The 21,715-nt window shown below is 42.2% G+C and overlaps 2 protein-coding genes across 3 annotated transcripts in view; both read right to left on the bottom strand.

Annotated features, from left to right (window-relative positions):
- Window positions 1-2,366: 2,366 nt before the first annotated feature.
- Window positions 2,367-9,496, bottom strand: tigara (TP53 induced glycolysis regulatory phosphatase a). Its single transcript, XM_052061799.1, has 6 exons — window positions 9,299-9,496; window positions 8,010-8,047; window positions 7,807-7,928; window positions 7,236-7,313; window positions 7,047-7,157; window positions 2,367-2,901 (listed from the first exon to the last, which is right to left on the bottom strand). The coding sequence occupies exons 1-6, from the start codon at window positions 9,334-9,336 to the stop codon at window positions 2,497-2,499; spliced, it is 792 nt and encodes a 263-aa protein (XP_051917759.1). The 5' UTR covers window positions 9,337-9,496; the 3' UTR covers window positions 2,367-2,496.
- A 3,157-nt stretch (window positions 9,497-12,653) lies between these two features.
- ccnd2a (cyclin D2, a) overlaps window positions 12,654-21,715 on the bottom strand; it is a 176,878-nt gene continuing 167,816 nt past the window's right edge. For both annotated transcript variants that reach the window (XM_052061791.1, XM_052061789.1), the window contains one exon: window positions 12,654-16,453. In XM_052061791.1, coding sequence (XP_051917751.1) covers window positions 16,280-16,453 — 174 coding nt within the window. In that variant the 3' untranslated portion in view covers window positions 12,654-16,279. The remainder of the gene's footprint in view (window positions 16,454-21,715) is intronic.

Here is a 21,715-nt window from a genome sequence, read left to right as displayed (position 1 = left end):
AAACGAGTTTTGAGCTTAGGTTGTGACATTCTGATAGTTCACCAATAGATGGCACTACATTCTACAGTGGGGTGCCCATTAGGTAGATCCTGATCTACCGGGAGATCTAAGACAGGTCCCAAGTAGATCCGAGGAGTGTCGAGAAGAAAAAAAACAAACAACCATTTGTGTGTCTTTGTACATGTTAGTTATATATATTTTTGTGTTAATATACACTGCACACTAATCAGTCTCATTTTCACTATAAAAATATATTTAAAAAATAAAATAAAGCAGGTAAATCTTAAATTTGTGTGTGTGTGTGTGTGCGTGCGCGCGCCGGTAAGGGTAGATCCCGTGAGGTTAGTTGATCAAAAAGTAGATCTTCGATCCAAAAAGTTTGGTCACCCCTGCGAAAGTACTGTACAGTACTGTATAGGGTTGACCACATCTTCACTTACAAAGTTATTAGAACATTGTAAAATGTTATAATGGTACTATGTTTAAAAAAGCGAAAGGTCTAGCTGAAGACTTACTGTTACTCACGCATTCAAAAAAAGCAGTTGTGAATTTATTATGGGGGAAAAAAAGCATTGCACAGAAGCATTCCCATTATAATGCAGGATCATGGTGCTGTAACATGGTTAACATTTCCCAACATATAATTTCTGTCAGTGAATAAAAAGGCTTTTTCATCCTTACGATACATGGTTGTTTTTTCATCTAAAAACTTCTTCATGTTCGTTTTTTGGGGGGCTAAAAAGCCTTCCTATACATGGTTGTTTTTTGGGGGGGTTAAAACGCCTTACTATACATGGTTGTTATTTCTGCTAAAAACACCTTTCTATACATGCTTGTTAATTTCGGCTAAAAACACCTTACTATACATGGTCGTTTTCTTCGGCTAAAAATGCCCTACTGTACAAGGTCATTTTTTTTCGGCTAAAATTTTTGTCCAAAAACGCCTTCCTGGTAGTTTTTTTCGGCTAAAACGACTTACTAAACATGGTCGTTTTTTTCGACTAAAATTGTCGGACTATACATGGTCGGTATTTTCGGCTAAAAACGCCTTACGATGCATGGTCGTTTTTTTCGGGTTAAAATTCCTTACTATACATGGTCGTTTTTTTTTTTTTTGTCTGAAAATGTCTTTCTATACATGGTCATTTTTTTCGGGTTAAAACGCCTTACGATACATGTTCGTTATTTTGGACTAAAAACGCCTTACACATGGTCGTTTTTTTTTCATCTCAAAAAGCCTTACTATAGATGGTCTTTTTTTCCGGCGAAACACTTTTACTATACATGGTCGGGTTTTTTTTTCTTAAAACACCTTACTATATACATCAGGTGTCACCAACATTTTTGAGGGTGAGAGCAACTTCATGTGTACCGATTGTGTGAAGGGCTACCAAATTGATACACGTCTGAAATAACATATTTGTCCAAAATACCTTCAATAATATGAGGATGTGTTATTTTTAATACTTGATGATTTAAATTGTCAGACTTTGATCGTGTTTCGAAATGTCTCACAGTACTGCCAATGTTTGCATTTTTAAATCATAATTTCTACTAGCAAATCACAATATCCAGGCACTGGCGGGCTACTCAAGTGGTCTTCACGGGCTACCCGGTGCCCGCGGGCACCATGTTGGTGACCACTGATATACATGGTCTTTTTTTTCGGCTAAAAACGCCTTCCTTTTCATGGTCGTTTTTTGGCTTAAACGCCTTACTATACATGGTTGTTATTTCGGCTAAAACACCTTTCTATACATGCTTGTTAATTTTTGTCGGAAAATGCCTTTCTATACATGGTCATTTTTTTCGGGTTAAAACGCCTTACGATCAGCAGACATTAAGTATGCGTTAAAAGTGCTGCGATTTTGTGAAAATGTATCCAAGACGAACAAAAAATGTGTAGTATTCCATCAACATTTTTTTATTTTTTTTTTGCCAGTGGAGTGTGCTCACAGATTTGAAACAACTGTAATGCTGCAAGACAATCACCTGGATTGACGCCTGAGGGGTGCAAGGGTGATCCAATGCCACCTCAGTACACCCCCCCCCCCCCCCCCCGGCTCCGCCAATGCTTACTCTACTATTAAATCATCAAGCCATGGCTCAAGTCTTCAATGATACAGGTGCAGGCTGCTAAACATTCACGAGACATCAAATGAACAAATGTCTTGGGACATAAAATAACAAAATCACTCGGCCCGTGGGGCCTTCACTTTTTATTTCTGGGCCAAGCAGGATGGATTTAATCATGTTTAGAGGAGCTGAATGGGAAAAAGTTTGACTTCTTGACTAATTCGTGCCACACTGAAAAGACAAAACCAAAAATATTACGATGAGAAATAAATGGTGAAGCGCTTATCTTCTTTTTCCCTTTAATGTTGCCAAAGCCAAAAAGATCTGTGTGAACTCTTTATTAACATTCAAGACTTATCTTCTCTAAAATTGCTTCTTTTCCGTGTGGCCTAAATATTAAATAGTGTTGACATGACTTTTCTATCGTGTCTCAGCTATTTTAAATGAAGATCCATCCTGCTCTGTTTTCACATGATCTCCCTTGTTGACAAACAAGCATCGAATCTGAGACACCTTGAGAGCGTTGTCCTCTTTGGCCAAGGTGAGCACAAAACGACTCACGCCGGCGTTGGGACTCAGAGAAAACATGCGTGCTCTGCTGCAGCCTTCGGGTACGGGGCAGTGTAAATCGTCCACGAGGAAGCGCATGGTCATGCACAAGTAGGCCCCGTGGGAGACCACCAGGGCATGGGCGGGGAGGTCGTGCACCTCTTCTCCTTCCACGCGAGGGGTCGAAGAGCGCTCGTCGTCACCTCCGCTGGCCCAGTGTTGGCGCCCGACTTGGTGGACCATTTTGAGCCAAAACTCTTTGACACGCTGCTTCACCTGAACACAGAACAAAAAGTTTGTTTTTATAGGTGATGTTGATGACTGAAGAATTTTTTCCCCCCAAAAAGTTAAGGAAAATCCCTTCATCACTCTCCAGGAGGTACGAGTGTGTGTGTCAAAGACAACAATCGAAACAAAACTTCATCACGAGTTTTCAACCATTAGTGGGCCTGAAAAACAGGAAGGCCAGATTTGCGTGAACATTAAAAATAAATAAATAAATAGAAAAAGCCTTTACACTTGTGGACCAACATCCTGTGGGCTGATGAGACATGTGAAGGGAAGACTACAAAGTAGGAAAGGTTACCAAGTGTTATGATTTGTAGTCCATGTGTTACTTTCATGCGGATAAATTAAAAAAAGGAGGAGGAAGCGTTTCTTACGTAACGGGCAGGCAAGAATTGGGGATTTCACGTTTAATATTATTCTACAGGTAATATTATCATGGACTCTGAACACAATCATTATTCTTGACTTCTGATTTGAAAACTAGTTATCCATCCATTTGTTGTGTGCTGTGTATATAATATGTGTGTGTGTGTGTGGGGGGGGGGGATTAAACATTAATATGCTTTCCCAAAATTCATAACGGCCCTCCAAGGGAAACCATAACTACAATGCGGCCCGCGACAAAAATTAGTCTAACTCCCCTGTTGTACACCATTTTTATAATATGCCATGCACAGAAAAAAAAACAAACGAATTAAAAGTCGAGAATGAACCGACAACAACAAACAACAAAGTGTATGCAGGAAACGTAGTTCAGATTGCACGACTGTCTGTGTCTTATGTGTCGTGTTGTATTATTTTGTAATTTTATGTTGTTATGTTATGAACTGTTCTTTTGATGGCGGCACGGGCACCCGCAGCGGCTCCTCTTGTTGTCTGGTTGAGAGGGGAGAAATTTCATCTGTGCTGTACAGCACATTTAACAATAAAGTTGTACTTGACTTGACTTGACAAAATGTCAATTATGCATTTTAACAGCAGAAGCTTGAATGGCAACCGAACCATCATGTTATTTACTCATCCTGGGCGAAATGCTTCAAAAGTTATCAAATAGTACGTCACGATACAGACGGACATTGACCGAAAGTATACTGCGAAAGCAACCAATGGCCAAGTCAACCTGACCGGCGTCCAACTGAGTGTGCATTTCACTTTTTAAAATGATGGGGAAAGGCTCCAAGACCAAGCAAGAAATTAAGATACTTGCAGTAGAAGCCTGGCAGAGCATCACCAGGGATGAAATCCAGCATCTGGTGATGTCTTGACATTGCAGACTTTAGGCTGTAATTGACGGCAAAGAATTTGCAACCGAGTATCAAAGAGTCAAAGTTTGAATTTTGATTGCTAATTGCTGCCATTGCTGGCCTTAAAAAGTGCCTTAAACGTGGGAGCCCGATATCCAAACTGTTTTAATGAATTCCTACACTGTGATTTGGATGTAAATGGAGCTCCTGAGCCAACAAGGCGTGCTTTTTGACGTAGCGTTATATCGCTTTGGCATTACAAGTCAGCCCCTTAGTGCAAACAACCACTTCTCCGATGTGGCCCCAATGAAAAATGGTTTGACACTGCGGTGCTATAGCACCCCCAACCCCACAATCTGGTTTCTATCTGACTGACCAAACTGAAGGCAGCGAGCGCTTTGGAATCATGATGCAACAACCCGCAACGACGAAGCAGCCAGGCGCTGTCTAATGAGTCTCAAATCTATCTTTGGCCGCCATCCTCATCATCATCGTCACTATCATGTGCTCTTCCCAATCTGCGATGGAGCCGATTCAACTCCAGAAAGTAATAGATGAATAGAGGCAACACATTTCTGAAATGGAACATCCCAATGATGCGCGCACTCACACCCACACAGCCTCAAAGACAAATAGAAGCAAGTGGTGACTTTCTAATAAGAACCACTTTCAGACTAAAGCGGATGTACTCTGATCACAAGATGCCATTCAAGCATGTGAACGCAAAAACCACCTCACATTCCCCGCTTTGCGGCAGAGTCCAGGACTGGACACACTCAGCGGTTCTCCTGGTAGGTCCTGCCCTCTAGTGGCGTCCTTTGTGCCCAGCAGTAATTTCATCTGCTTTGGTTGGACCCAAAGCATTTGGCAGAGACTCCAATTGTGTGTTTTGCCAGCTTTGCTGCTTCCGATTTCATGTTTGCTATTCATATTCCTTCTTTATTGGTTTAATGAACAGGAACAATTACGTTCCACAAAATTGAAGAAGAAGAAGGGTCGATACTGCAAACAGTGAAATGCGGAAGCAATTTAATTTGCTTTAGATTTATATTCTAAGAAAAGCAACCCGTATGACTTCCAAAAGCTTTATTTGTGTTTTAGTAGGAAGTCGGCAAAGCAATTACGGATAAAAAATGGCTGCAATATCATCTTTCTAAGCTATTAAAAGATCATCGTGTAGAGATGTTTGTGGACTTCAGGAAACATCAATCGCCACAGCTGCCCCTCATACTTTCCACCTGCCCTGTGTCAACCGTTCCAGACCTTCAAGTTCCTGGGATTGAGAGGCCAACATTAACTCCATCCTCAGCAAGGCCTAGCAGAGGACGTACATCCTGAGTTTGCTGAGGAAGCACGGCTTGCCATGGGAGCTGCTAAGACAGTTCTACACAGCAGTCATCAAATCAATCCTGTGTTCCTTTATCAAAGTCTGGTTTGGGGCCGCCACAAAAAAAAGACAAAATCTGACTGCAACAGACAATTAGGACTGCGGGAAAAAAAATCTGTGGCACCGCCCTACCCCCTCTCGAGGACTTGCACACCGCAAGAACCAACACAAGGGCATGGAAAATCCTACTGGACCACCCACACCCTGCCCACCCACCACCTTTTCCAGCTACTCCCCTCAGACAAGCGCTACCCAACCATGCGCACCAAAACCAGCAGACATTGAAACAGCCTCTTCCTTCTCGCCATTAACTCCCTAAAAAGTAACTCAAATCTAGAGTGGCTCTGTGAAACAGTATTACCGCTATAATCATTGTAGCTCCAGCTCTGTACTTACTTGAACAACTGTTACTGATCCATACTTCACAGCACCAGACACTTTAAAGCGCTCAAGGACTTTCTGTATAATTGCACACCTAAAGATGTACCACAATTACTGCTACTGGTCAATTAAAAAATAGATAAGATAAGGTATCCTTTATTCGTCCCACACTGGGGAAATTTACAGCCTCCGGCAGCAAGAATGTATGTAGAAAGAAGAAAGGAGAAAGAGAAAAAAAACAACAAACATCTTTCAATTAAATACAATATGAACACAAACGGATAAATCGCATAGTGCAACCACTATCTGCATCGATTGCACAACCGTTATAGTATCGTATTGCCCAACTGATCAACTTTATCTCTGCTAGATGACGCTGCATTGTCTTTCCATACTTACTTGGCATGTATTTGTTTATTGTATTACAATAGTAGCGTAGCTTATACTACCAGAGACAAATTCTGGGATATCAAATAACAAAGAAGACATACAACTTTTAGAACTTTGATGAATGTTAGACTGATGTTTTTCTCTTGGAAAGGCTTTTTGACTGGTTCGTGTGACTTTTTAATGGATCCCCAAGGGATTCATAAAATAACCTGATTCTGATATCGGATGCAGGAGATCCAATTACAAAATACAATTAGAAAAACGCATCATACAAATGGTGACGTTGGGTAAAACGTAGACTTCAATAACTTAAAAACACAGTCACCAGCAATTTGATGTCTCCCTCTAATCACACAGAAACCATCAAAATGGCAACTATCAAGGAATTGATACTAGCTCTACCCTCATTTGGCAGGCAATGCATATTTGTGCATCTATTATAAAATATTTGGCAAAGGAACCACAAATGAAGCATCACATGGCAAATATCAAATAGCTGCTACGATCAAATAATGTTTGAAAATCAAATGTTTGTCTGCATTGGGTTGAATCAAGGAATATTTGCAAACCAGCATACTCTTAGGATTCAAAACAACACGACAAGTTATGCTCCAAAAGTTAAGATGTGATGAGAATATTTTGGAGAAGCCATATTCTCCTGTATCCTGTCCTTTATTTTGAAGGTCAAGCATTGTAGCACTTTGTTAGCATCTTACATGTCAGAGCCTCACCTGGTCTTGAGTCTCTCCTTGAGGAGGCGTGAAGACCGCCCAAGATTGACCGGCAGCTCTGGCCATATCTTTCGCATCTTGCAATCGCTTCCCCTCTGCTATCCCAAAGCTCTGAAAAAAAAAAAAGAAACGCAAAAACTACCGGTAAGTGCTTTTGCACGTGTCTAAGGGAGCTTCGATTTGACTGACTTTCTCCTTGAGTAGAGGGTCACACACCAGCTGTAGACTGGCGCAACTACTGTTGTGTTTCACGATGGTTTCGGCAGTCTGCGAAAGGAAGAACAGCAATTAACCTTCCGGTTTTTGATAAGGCTTATCCTGTTCTATGTCACGGGAAGCTGTCAATCCCAGGGTACATGGGGAGACGGACTAACTTTCACACTTTCATTACGTGGGAGCTGTGCCCTTGCTGCCTGCACACAAGTTATTCAATCAACACGTTTGAACAGGGTCATCGTTTAACATGCATACACAAATGGCACAGCAGAGATTTGAACCTCAAAACTTAGAACTGTGAGGCAGATGTGGTAAGAATTCTTCCACTCATGTTAAAATGTGACTCGATGTGCTTTGCAAGTGAATAACGGGTTTAATCTGGACCTGATTAATTCAGCTTCCATTATTTTCCTCCGGGAAAAATAGGCTCTAACCAGCATCGCAGATCAGACTGTGTTTGGTCTTTGTTTCCAATGAGTCATTTTTCCTTTTGGAGACATCTCTTTCTCTTTCTCGCTCCTATTGTAATTAGAAAACATCAAACCTGTCGCGCTCGCAGCATGTCACTGACAAACAGGTTGGAGAACTTGACATCCTTCAGGTAGTGACCTGCAGCCTCGGCCTGCCTCAGTCCCACTTCTGACAACGGACAGTCTATGGTCTGGCCTGGATTCAAGACAGACGGAATACAATGAAGTGACAGAAAAGAAAATACATCCTTTGCATCTTTAAAAAAAAAAAACTTACCTTGAAGCAGGCCCTCTTTATTGAACTCTGTTTCTCCACTGTAAGAAATACATTATTATATTATTCAACATATTACATTCATTCATCTTCCGAACCGCTTGATCCTCACTAGGGTCGCGGAGGGTGCTGGAGCCTATCCCAGCAGTAGGCGTGGGACACCGTGAATCGGTTGCTAGCCAATCGCAGGGCACACAGAGACGAACAACCAACCACGCTCACACTCACACCTTGGGACAATTTAGAGTGTTCAATCAGCCTTCCACACATGTTTTTGGAATGTGGGAGGAAACCGGAGCACCCGGAGAAAACCCACGCAGACCAAGGGAGAACATGCAAACTCCACAGAGGGAGGCCGGTGCTGGAATCGAACCCGGCACCTCCGCACTGTGAAGCCGACGTGCTAACCACTGGCTACCGGGCCGCCACAACATATTACACAGGAAAGTAAAAAGCTACCACTAAACCGATGGCACACTCATCATACTTGTCTGACGTTTGGCTTAGTCCCTTTCATGATGTTTTTAATTTAATTTAGAAGGGACAGTGCATCTGCCCTGCGACTGACTGCCTTCCGCCCAAAGTGAGCTGGGATAGTCCCCAGCAACTCCCCGAGACTTTGTTCAGGATAAGCGGTGTTGAAAAAGGGTGGATGGATGAGACAGGGCATATTAATTAAGTTTTACATGTAAATATGTCAGGTCATTGCTGTCGGCTAGCTTACATCTGTAGTCCCTTAGCATAGTCAAGAAGACATGATTCTCAAACGTACAAAAATCATGTATTCGGCTTTCATTTGACTGTTTTACATCCATGACCTAGAAATTTTCTGATAGAGATAATTAATTCCGTTGTGTTATCGCTGGTGGACTGCAGTGCGTTTCGATTTACGTCAAACGGGGTTACTTCGCTGGCTATCAGAACACACTGAGGTTTTATGCAATAAATATTATGTGTATGACTTTGAGTTGGACGACATTAATTCTGCTTATAGCAACGTGTTATTTAAAGCAAGTGCTTCAACCTGTGTAAACCACACTCAATCTATTTTGGGCGGAAGTGGATACTGCGATACCGAGAAAAGATTCTGATTTATTGTGCACTCTGCCGGTCACTCTGGTATACTACAGTCATCGAGTAATCAATTCAAGTAATGATGTATTAAATAAGGTACATTTGTTGCTAACAGTATGGATTCTACGTCAGATTTGTTAGCTCGTGCTATGTTCTCAGCAAAGTTGACAGATAGTGTGGGGCTGTATGTGCTCTCTGTGAGTTGCTGCTGCACTTACTGTCGAACAAATGTCAAACCGAACGTGAACGCCTTCATTTCCTGGAGAGCGCCCACAGAGCAAAACGCCTTCCGTTTCAATTATGAGCTGCTTTCGACGTTATGACCTGAGTTTCACAGCCACAAATATAAGTCGACAACCCTACTTCCCGGTAACCCCGAACGTCAGGCATACTGTCGATGATATGTACGCAAGTTGATTTTGAAGAGCGTCGTTTTGCCACAATTACGGTAAAGGTAGTGCTACTTTTTTTCCTCCATTTTCTGAAACCGTCAATGCACATTCGCAAGCGACGGATTGCTACTTTTAGTCGTAGAATATGAAAAAAAATCAAAGAAATAATAAATAATGATTTTTGGGGAAAAAAACTAATTATGTTGAGTTCGATTTACATGCTGATTAAAACTGAAACTGGCAAGCTCATTACAAAATTGCCGTAATTTTTATAGCCCGTCATGTTTTTTTTCCTGTACAGTTTACCAGACAGGGCGGCCCGGTATCCAGTGGTTAGCACGTCGGCTTCACAGTGCAGAGGTACCGGGTTCGATTCCAGCTCCGGCCTCCCTGTGTGGAGTTTGCATGTTCTCCCCGGGCCTGCGTGGGGTTTCTCCGGGTGCTCCGGTTTCCTCCCACATTCCAAAAATATGCATGGCAGGCTGATTGAACACTCTAAATTGTCCCTAGGTGTGAGTGTGAGTGCAAATGGTTGTTCGTTTCTGTGTGCCCCGCGATTCGCCGGCAACCGATTCAGGGTGTCCCCCGCCTACTGCACGAAGACAGCTGGGATAGGCGCCAGCACCCCCCGCGACCCTAGTGAGGATCAAGCGGTTAGGAAGATGAATGAATGAATGAGTTTACCAGACACGCAAAATTCCGTTGAGATGCTGTTGTAAATAGTGATGGGAATTCCGGCTCCTTTTAGAGAGCCGGCTCTTTTGGCTCGGCTCCCTAAAAAGAGCCGGCTCTTTCGGCTCCCAAATGGCTCCTCAGTTTTTTTGTTGCTTAAATTAATTTAATATCAAAAATTACGTAATATTATGTGTAAAACAAAGTACTAATGCAAAAAAGACATTATATCAAATATTTATTATTTATATGGCTTTATTTATATTCTTCTGAACATACGCAACATGGAGTGCTACAAAAATAAAAACAAAGTACAAAGACCCATCTCAAAACAAGGTCGTCAAAAAGTTCCAATCTCTGAATGTGTATATTTATAAGCTTTTAACTATTTACAGTAAAATATAAATAAGCTTTGAACACCACACAACAAATTATAAATTACAATTTGTAAAACAAAAAGAAAAAAAGCAGCATCCAGGTAAAGGTTTTGGCTTGTCTTTAGCGAAGATTGGCATGAAGAAAAACCAAGTGCCCCAGCTTTGAGGGGTTGATCCTGTTTCTCCTCTCTGTTAATATTTGCCCTGTTTTGGAGAAGATTCTCTCTGAGGGGACAGATGTTGCGACAACACACAGCCTACACAAAATGGATGAAAATCCCTTGCAATCATTTTACCCAGTTCCTCGTCAATTGTGTTCTGTTTTGCTGGTTTTATAGCTTTTTGCATAAAGTGGCTCATAGAGCTCTGGGTTGTACATCTAGGCAGTTGTGACATTGCAGCAGCAGCAACAGTTGCAGACACACTAGCATCTTTCTTAATAGCTGGTTCCCTTGCTTGTCTTTTCTCTTCAAATTGTACTTATGGGTGGACATTTCTGATGTGCCTGTGCAGGTTATTTGTGGAGCCTGATCTATGGGATATTTTAACCTTGCACAGTCTACACGCTGCCTTTGAACTATCAATTAAATTGAAATGAGTCCATATTTCACTGCGATTCCTATCCATTTCTCACCTTTCCACTTTCCACCTTTTTTTTTCACTAACTAGCTCTCTCGTCTCCTCGTCTGTCTTGTTCGCGTGCTGCTCAGTGTGCTGCTGTGTCTCTTCTCTAACCCCTCCCCCTTCTCTAAACTGCAGCGCGTGCGTGTGTGTGTGTGCTCCCAACGTTCACTTCAAAGAGCCGGCTCTGGGAGCCGGCTCGTTCGCGAACGACACATCACTAGTTGTAAACTCGCCAGTTTATAACGATTGAACTCATCTGCAGCTCCGTGGCAATTTGTTTGTTTGGGAAGTCACAACTGATTGCCATCTCCCAAAAGGCCAGTACAATGTTGAAGGAAGGTATTTTGAGCATTGATACAGATTTTGAGCAATATAAATGTCAATTTGACATTTTAAAGGGTATACTGTACATTGTCTACTTTCCTGGAGGCATACAGAGAATTGGTAGCTGTTAGTCAAAACGCGTCAATCTCTACTTCCGGTTTCACTTTATTGAGCTCTGTATCTGCTTTGACCAAAATAAAATATCTATTTTTGGAGTTGACATTGTTTATTTTCTAATATATTAGTATAACCAATAATAAACATTTTAATTGTGGAAGTCAATTGCAGACTGAAAGCTGGTCAAATAGGCTACTGTCGTCTGGAAAAGAAATATGGTTGAAGGGGTGAAATTTATGCAAAACAAACATTTCTCAACATAATGCTGAAGATGATTGAGATCTTGTGTAGTTAATGTAATACCAATTACCGGTATATTTATGAAAAACAATTGGGGGTGTACCTAACATTGTCAGTGGGTCTACAACACACGTGTCAAACTCAAGGCGTGGCATCATCTTATGTGGCCCGTCAAAGCAAATTTTGTTTCTAGCTAAAATATCAACATTATAAATTGTCTTCACTTTTAAAAGCGTTCGAAGCATTTTTGTAACTGATATCTCTTTTAAAATAAGTGTAACAATATTTGAACAAAAATGGCCTCTGACAACTAAACTATAGTTAAATTATAGTTAAGTTAATAGTGGCCCATGACCAAATTACATTTGACACCCCAGGTCTACATACATCAAATAACAGACACTGTTACAGGTGCCGTTGTTTTCAAATTACTTTTAATTTTATATATAAATATATATGTATGGCGGCACGGTGATCAACTGCTTAGCACGTCCGCCTCACAGGCTTCGATTCCAGACCCCGGCCTTCCTGTGTGGCGTTTACATGTTTTCTCTGTGCCTGCGTGGGTACTCCAGCTTCTTCCCGCCTTCCCAAAACATGCACGGCAGGTTATTGGAACACTGTCTAAATTGTCCTAGGTGTGAGTGTGAATGGTTGTTGTTTTGTCTGTGTGTGTTCCGTGACCGCTGTACTTACTTCACAGTGCTGTATGCTCTCTATTGCACACACACACACACACACACACAGACACACACACACACTCACGCAACTCAGGAAACATGTTTGTAAAAAGGAAGCGGGGCAAGGAAAAGAGCAGTGAACTGATGTGGTGTCACACCCTTTAAAGCAGAAGTTTATTGAACAGAGGTTGTGCAACAGACAGTTGAGGTACATGATATGGGATCTCGTGGGGAGGGGGACGAGTCAAAGGGAAATGTGCTCCACTCAAACTTCCAGATATCACAATATTTATGGGTCGAAATGACATTTGTAATACACACACACACACACGCACATTATCTCTGATTTCAGCCAAAAATATGTCATTCCCGCATTGGGAATCCATGTTGGCGGACGTTCAGGGTCATTGTGAGTGAATAAAGCAACAAGTGTACTTTGGCCATCATATTAACACCCGTTGTAACCTCTGTCACCCACATGTCAGATGTAGCACCAACATGAGCAAATGATGCTAGAACACCCCCAGAAATGTTGAGGACCCCCCTCCCCTCCAGTACGTCCAAGTGGAAGGCGAACAGCGGCACATCCACAAAATGCTAATTTGTTGTTTTTCTATTCTAGTCCAGGCTCCCTAACTGCAGAGGTATCGATGATGGATTGGTTGGTTTGTATGATTATTTTGCATGAAGCCAGTCATCCCGACGTACAGGACATATACCACCGTTGCAGAATGTGACTGAAGAAAAGAGCAAAATAGATTCAAAAAGGGGGTAAAGGAGACATGCTATCTAAGCAAAACGTCAAACTGTACAAAGAACATTTCCAGTCGAATACTCATTTCATGTTCTTCTATCACCTTCTACTTCGTTTTTCTGAATTTATCTCTTAAGCAGGAAAATAATTATATTATAATACAAATGTTTATAAAATAGCAGCACACTCAAGTGACACATCACAACTCTGTAATGTTATTTTGTATAAATGAAACAAATTCATAGCTTTTAGCAGCGCAAAAAGACAACAATAACTCAATAAAAATATTGACTTTTTTTTCTTGATGTCTTCACACCTCCTGTGTCCTCTCTTCACTTTGGAATACAGTATCTCTAAATCTTAGAAAGAAAACAAAAACCCTTTTGTGGGTCTGCTCACCCCATAAAATATATCAAACACAAATTGAAAGTGTGGTCTCAATATATAACACACGCAACAAGACATTGCAGGAAAGACATTAAGTTTGGGTGAGAGCTTACATCCGGCAGAGGCAAAATGAAGGAGGGCAATTTTCTCCAAACGGGATGTTTTGGCAAAACAAGTTGCCAAAATCTAAATCAACACAAAAACATCCCCACATTTTCTTCAGTCTGACAACAAGCAATGTCGCTCAGGGAAACAAACAAAAACTCAAGCACACGTGAAAGTCCCAAAAAACGAAAAACACGGTCGTGTCTCTCTGCCTGATGAACCCCCTCGTCGATTATTTGAAGCAGCAAAGCTCAAAGAGGACTGAATGACACGTCGCATAGCCTCACACAATGTTGTCGAACATTTCTGCAATTTCAAGCCAGCACCATAGAAAGTGAACAGCCACTAATACACACATCACTTGCGGTGGTTTGGAAACTTAAAAAATAAAATAAAATCATTGGCCTCTGTAGAACATGTGCAAATATTGGATGTTACGACCACCCGAGCACCCGAGCGCCGCCCTGTGTGACACGACTGTGGCTGTGATGCAGATAAATAGAAAGAAATATTCAAGTACAAAAAAAAAAAGAAAAAATCATGACAGTGTAAAGGAAAGCCACGGATGAGGGAACTGTATGTCTTGGCCTTTGTTTTTGTTCCAATCCTTGGACATGGACAGGCTCCTTGGGTCAAGTTGGTCTTTGTTTGAATCGGAATGTTGGTTTTGATTGGAATGTCCCGTTTTATGTTTTTGACATGAGGGGGTGATTGGGAAACCAGCCCTACAAAGTAAACCAAAGGAAAGGATACAAATAACAAGTAAAATGAAACACCCACCCACCTCCAAATCACCACCAATTCATTTTGACGTATCTCCTGGGGAGCATGTTCTCAAAGTGCTTTGCCATTGAAATCGGATAGGGAGCTGAACACGGCCCTATGTGGGACTCCAGATGCATTGACAATATCTTGTACTCCTCCAAGGAACAAAAAGGAAACTCATCCTCATACGATCTGGTAGCCTTAGTTCCTCATTTAGCATCCATGTAAATGGAAACCAGTACATTATTTTTTTTCTAAATTCAACTCAATTACCTGTGTTATAGTACACCTCCATAAAGAGAATTTGAATTCCACCTTATTATCCTGCTCTCAAACCTCAATCGGGCGCTTTATTCGTCATTCAGCTACTGGCTGTATACATCAGCAGCAGGCTCCCGCGTCGCGACACCCTTCTCCATTCGATTTCAATCATCCATCCAAACTATCTATTCTCATTCTTTCCACACCCTGTGGCCTCCATTCTAATGAGCACAGGAGTACCTCCCCCCCAAGCCCCCCCCCCCCCCCAAACCCCATCCTCCTGTCTTTTGAGGCATTGTCCTCTTCGCTGTTCAAATGTGCTCCGAAACGCTTCGTGCTGGAGAGTTCTGCACTTCCAAGTCCTCCATTGACTAAAGGAAACGCAACATCGTAACACCACGTGACAATATGTGGTCATATATCATGAACAGAATGGCAGTAATACAACAAAACGTCTCGCGTGACCTGTGAGGCTGAGGTCATTCAAGACTTTTGAAACATGCTCGAAGAAGGGCTTAGAGTGAAACGAAGGTCCCTTCACTCAAATGAACTCCATCTCATTCATAGCCCGTGCAGCAGTTTATTGCTGGCCAACAACAGACCTCGATACGCTGCCAATGAATGAAGGCAGTGACATAGCATAGATGCCCAGTTATACTGATAGACAAAGTATGTATGTAACCGCAGACTGCTCCATTGTCTTCTAACATTGTAAGTGCCTCGCGCCCTAGAATGTTTACTGCTAATTTTCGATACAGGATCCCATTCAGACTGCGCACACATATACACACGCACATGCTGAGGCGTGCCGAACCCACTAGCTGACCCACACGTACAAGCAGCCTGACAAAGGAGCTTATTGATCTTGACTACTCAAAATATGTCCAATAATATTACAGCTAATAATAATTACTACAACTGCTAATGATGATTCAAATGATCCTGTCGCACCCCTGGATTTGGGACCAACCAACGTAACGCATACTGTTGTCGAGGCTTCCTCTCTACATCTCACTGATGGTCAGAAGATAACATGAATATATATCACACTAGAGAGTGAGGAAAAACAAACAAACAAACAAACAAACAAAAAAAAAACCCTAAGCCCATACTTTGCTCCCATGAATGCAACTTTCTGCCAACCAGCTATGGTTACAATATAACTTAATGATCATTCTATACAATCAAAGGCAGAATGCAAATATGATTGGTTTCCCTTCTGTATATCCAAGGCACCACGGAGCAGTATCGTGGCCCAAATCTGTTGCTTTTAGATTAAAAAAAAAAGTAGATTTTGTGGGCAGGTGTTTTTGTTTTTATCTTGAACAGAAAAATCTACAAAAAACTAGCAAGCATTGTTCTTTTTCTTTTAAAGGGCTTGTGTTTTTAGCATTTTGTTTTTTGTTCTTTTTTTCTGCTTTTAGGAAAGTTTTTTTTTCATGATTCATATTTTTTTTGTTGCTGTTGTTGTAAATCCTGCGCAATGAGGCCCTCTTCTGGTTCACAAGTTGATGTCACGGACGTCTGTCGGGGTGGAGGACTGATCCAGCTCTTCCAGGCCTTTACTGCTCGTGCCTCTCTGACTCTGCTGCTGCTGTTGCTGCTGCTTCCGGCCCTCGCGTAGGCTGCTCTCTAACACACGCTCGATCTGCTCCTGGCACTCTTTGAGGACATCCTGTTACGTCACAAGAGAGACACGCACATTTAGAATTCGGTTGACAAAGCAAAGAACGAATCATGTCTATCATAGGTTTTTAGAATCTGGAACCACATTCTGTTTTAAAAATTCTGTCCCAAAAGCTGCAATCTAATTTGTTTTCAGATCAATCGCATTCATGTCACTATATCTATCTGAAACATCTGACTAGAATGTATTCATCTTATGTCCAAATGGCTGAACAGTTGTCCCCCCCCCCCCAACCCTGCAAAAAAAAAAAAAAAATTCGCAACTGAACTGGCAACCCAGAAGCCGCATGAGGACTCAAAGTGGCCCTCGAATAATTATTAAAAATTAATGATTTCTTTTTTCTCTTACAAGACCGCTGATCCGCTTTAATTTGTCACAACAGTGTCCACCAATAGATGGCAGACATCGCTCAAGACAGTACTTGGTCTTCAAAGAGAGGAGAAGGTCCTGTCAAAATGAGGTCAAAATTGTGTGCAATAAGAAAATTATATTGTCACGGAATTTCTGCCTAGTTTGCTTGCAGATGCTATCAGCCATCAAAGATTTCAACCTAAGTTGCCATTACAACACCAAACACTAAAGCACACACACGGCAATCCCAAATCACCCCACAAGAACCCTTGACTGTTCGTTTAAAGTGTATGATCAGCTACGAAAACATGGCATGATCAATACTCAATAGTGCTACCAACGCGCGTGGTGGCTAAAGTGGATAAGCGGCTGTTGTGATTATCACCGGTGATGCAGAGGAGATCCGATGGATATAAACTTTACTGCCCAAAAACTGCAGTTTCACAGGTGAGTGAGCCAGACAATTATTTTGGAGATTTTGCACGCATGCAGGACGAACATATGGTAGTACAATATTAAGTCCGTTTATTTTTGTGAAACCGTGCACAAATTAAGGTCTTGTACTTCATGTTGGTTTGTGCCACCTTTCAATGGGAATTTTGATGCAAATGAGCCCTTTGCTCAGGGACGAAATATCACAGTATGTGGTTATATATGCATTTTTGCTTCAAAGCATTCATCGTTGAGGAGTTGATTTTTGTATGCATTTGAGTACGAATAGATATTAAAATACTATTATTCTGTACATTGCTTGAAAAAAAAAACAACAACAGACATGCACAATCTTGCTCGATATTTAAAATGGCATTTTGTCACACTTCTGGTGAGGAAGTGCATGGTCCTATCCAAAAAATGGTGGCCCCCCCTCCATCGTTTAATTTGCCCATTCCTGCTTTAAAGGGTCAAAAATGCTCAATAGTCAGAGATGAAAGTGGACTTTTCTGAAAATCACGGAAAAATAAATAAATTAATACACACACACACACACACACACACCTGGCTGATCACGCATGAATCAGTTTATACAAAACGCTATTCAAATACTCGACATTCAATGACTAATCTTCCTTTTGTGTGCGCACATGCACCCTTTGTGGCTTCCGTTCTCGACGAAATTTCGAAATCTCAGAGAAATGGCGAGGCCATGAGAATGCGAGGCGAGCCTCAGCAGTAGATAGTCGTAGTCGCTGCTCCCTGCTGTGCGTGCTTCAGCGCGAACATGTACGCAAGCGCGCCTGTTGATTTCAACCAATCAGCGCCGACGCAACAATGACACACACGATAACAGCTAAGCTAAACTAGCCGAGACGACACTCGAAGTCGGACGGACACGTTTTTCTGCCAATGTGTGTTTCCCTTTTTGTCCAAATATATTTTTTACGCCAACCGTCTTGTCCACGGTGTCTTTTATTCGTTCCACTGGGGTTCAGCAAGTGTGTTTATAAAGAGACAAAAATCTCTTCACTGTTACTAGTGTTAGTGTCTCAACATGGCTACGCTCGTGAAAGCAAAACAACTAACTCAAACGCGTCTTCGTTCAATGTTGTCAACTCATATCCGGATTAATTTTAGGCAAAATTTCCTCGATTCTCAGGAGAGATTTTCATAAAAATTGGAAAAACACGAAATTCCGGGAAAATCCGGAGGACTTTCATCTCTGAATAGTAAAACTAGTGGACCAAGTTGACTGAAAAGCAAAGATTTAGGTTTCCAAACTGTATCACTTGGTTCTCTCTTCCAGCTAGTGTGCCAGTGTTGCCCAGGGAAAAAAAATTGGCCTCCACAACTATCTTTGTGAATGACAAGAATTTGGGGGCGAGGGGGTCTGTATGCCAGACATTATAAATGATCACAGACTTCCCAGCAACTCCCACAAGCAGTGGGGGCTGTGGGGCAGACACGATGCAGATGCAAGCATTACGTCAGCCCACCGGGGTTGCGCACCGTACTCCGACCCTACAGTGCCGCACACGTACACAACCTGTGCCTGCCTTCTTCCCCAACCATACGCCCAACTATTCGCCAGTTCCTCAGCCATTCCCTTAGCCATTCCCAAGCGTTGAGAAAACAGAGGTAGCTTTGACAAGGACGTCTGAAAACACAGGTAGTACAAAAGCTATGTTAATCACATCCACCTCCTGTGGGAGCACAAAGGTGGTGCCTTTTAACGAGAGCCAGTCCTTGTGCCTGCCTGCCTGCGGGGATCCATGGGAGACCCGTTCGGTTCGCCTTTCACCATCAAAGGCGCTCGGGCAATGTGAGAATCCACCTGGGAGAGGAGCCTCTCAACAAGTCCTGAGCCCTCATATCCGTCTGTGATGGCTGGTCCGCAGTGGGGACGGACGGGAGGGGGAGGGATGCCTAACTCTAAAGAGGGGGTGCTTGTGCTGACTGTTGAATTGATTGTTAGCAGAAGAATCCCACAGATGTTGTATTGACATTGCTGCAGAAGCATTTGTTCACAATTGAGTGCGCTCATGGCGAACACTACCTTCTAGATGTGTCAACAAACAAACAAAAAAAGTTCCTTGTGTTCATTGTACCTAAAATGGAGTGCACCACTTTTTTCTTTTCTTCTTTTTTTCCTTCTTTTTTTAGAAGGCTGCAGCTAATTTAAACCTGAAAAGCCAGTGTTATAGCTTCAGAGGCCGCCAGGGCAGGAAGAACCAACACATAACTCAGAACAGAGTTGCTCTTCGGGAGCTGAACATGGCTCACTGACAAAAGGTCATGATGTCAAAAGTCAAACAGCACAATAGATTACAGGCTAAAACATGCATGAGACACGTTGATGAATTATTGTCGTACTTATTTATGCCTATTGAGGTTTTAGTTTTTTTTTTGTTGTTGGTAGATTTAGGAGCAGCTTGACTTAATTGCCATCACTGAATCTTATTTCGTCAACACTTGTGGTTAAAATCCAGGAATATGGATTTGATTTGGACTCAGTCAGATATAAAGATAAACCGACTAGCGTCCATCCTCTGAGGGGACCACTAACATGGCCGCCTGCACAAACATACCCGATGCGCCAACCAACATGCCTCAATGGTAATAAAATCTCAATTCCTGTGAGAATATTAAGCAAAGCTCCAAACATGTAAAGCAACTGCCTGTGATTTACCGCAAGAATGCACGCCTTCATTCTAATAAGACACTCTCACAGTCTCCGCAGCACTCTAGAGCGGCAAGTCCAACGACTTGCCAAGCCTTATAGGTTTTATTTGAGAAAGTCTAATGACTTCAGCGTGTGACTACTGGAAACATTGGTAGAGTTTTCAGGGAAGGCCGGAGTGCTTTCATAGAGACGACCAACAGTGACCAAGACTTCTGAAGATAGAGCGCACTAAGGAAGCATCGTGTGGCGCTGCCTCAACCTGGACAGCACATGATGGTCTCATATTCCCGCCATGTTGTTACAGTCCTCAAGCATTCATCATATTCCAACAATCTGTCTGTGTGACAAGGCAAGCACATTATTCCTGGGCTGCCTTTGTGACACAAGCAGCAGTGGGAAGTCATGCAGACAGACAAAACCAAAAGGAAGAAATGTGTGAAGCCATGGAATGCGTTTCAAGCCCAATATACCACACAAGGCTGGATGGTCAGAGCAGGAGCGAACATACACAACCCATGACACACTTATCTCAAGAATCTTTGAGAAAGAGGCTGACAGTGGAAATCCTAAGTATAGAAAATGCCATCATTCGTTTTTATGTGGGCTCAAACAGCTCACTTTGCGAAGCATTGATCTTCCAAAATAAACACGTTTGGCTTGCTGTCGCAAACGACAGTGCTTGGCTACCCAGTCCAAAAAAGTCATTAAAACAGGAGGAAAAAGGGAAATACTTTTCAACGAGTGACTGAAATCTGCGTCTCCAAGATAAACCACCTTTGTTGTGCAGTAACTGATTTTTTTTCTGATGACATCTTTCTTGATACATCACTAACAAAGCCACATCTCACTGAGGGTTTGGGAAATGGACATTGCGTTCTCGTCAGGGCACGGCTGTATTCAAGTCCACCTTTGTCAAGTCCAAATCAAGTCCGACTAACAAAGTTCCAAGTCCATATGAGTTCAAGAATAAACCGTCAGGCAAAAAAACTATTTTCACAAACACAAAACTCTATGCTCAACATTCTTCTCAGATGGCATTTCAAAAGCAATGTTACTTTAAAAATGGTAGACAATCTCAGGGGAGAGACAAGGAGGAGATTCGACACCGGGGAGCAGCAAACTGCACCAAGCAGTGAGAGGCGGCTAATGAATGAACATGAAAGCATCACTGCGGTGGCTTTTGCTTTCCCCCGATTCCCACCTAGCACAGCTTGAGAACACCAGGTGTGTGTGTGTGCATGACTTGACACACATTTTTCCAGCAGCCCAAGGTGGTGACTGGGCCATGTCACATTTCCATTGGAAAACCGCAACTTGTGGATACCACAGATGCCAGGAGGCGGCGGCCTCAACCATGATGCCATTGGCAACAGCGGCAGCGTTGGCAAAATTTTCCCCTCACACTTGGCCTCTTGAGCTAGCTTTAGCCATAGCCGCTTGCTGGTCAAATACAAATACAGAATGTTATGTGTACGTTTGGAGTTTGTTTTGAACCACCGCCCTGGTGACTGCAGTCAAAATTGTCATCGAGGTAACCCATCGGTGTGGCATAGGACAATGCCATAGATCTGCTTTTGCCAACGATCTCTCTGACCGTCTCAACGACTACATCGGAATGTTGTCAAAACAAATACCCAACAAATGAGTGTACGTTCACGTTTTTTTTTCCAGCTGTGTGGTCTGATGCAATTTCTTGAGTAATTTTACAAACCAAAACATACCCAATATGTTTACTTTTGGCCGGCTCCTAAGCAGTTTATACTTAAGTCCCTCATATATGT

Source organism: Hippocampus zosterae, chromosome 3 (assembly GCF_025434085.1).
Source record: "Hippocampus zosterae strain Florida chromosome 3, ASM2543408v3, whole genome shotgun sequence".
Taxonomy (NCBI): domain Eukaryota; kingdom Metazoa; phylum Chordata; class Actinopteri; order Syngnathiformes; family Syngnathidae; genus Hippocampus; species Hippocampus zosterae.
This window is presented reverse-complemented; position numbering and strand designations above follow the sequence as displayed.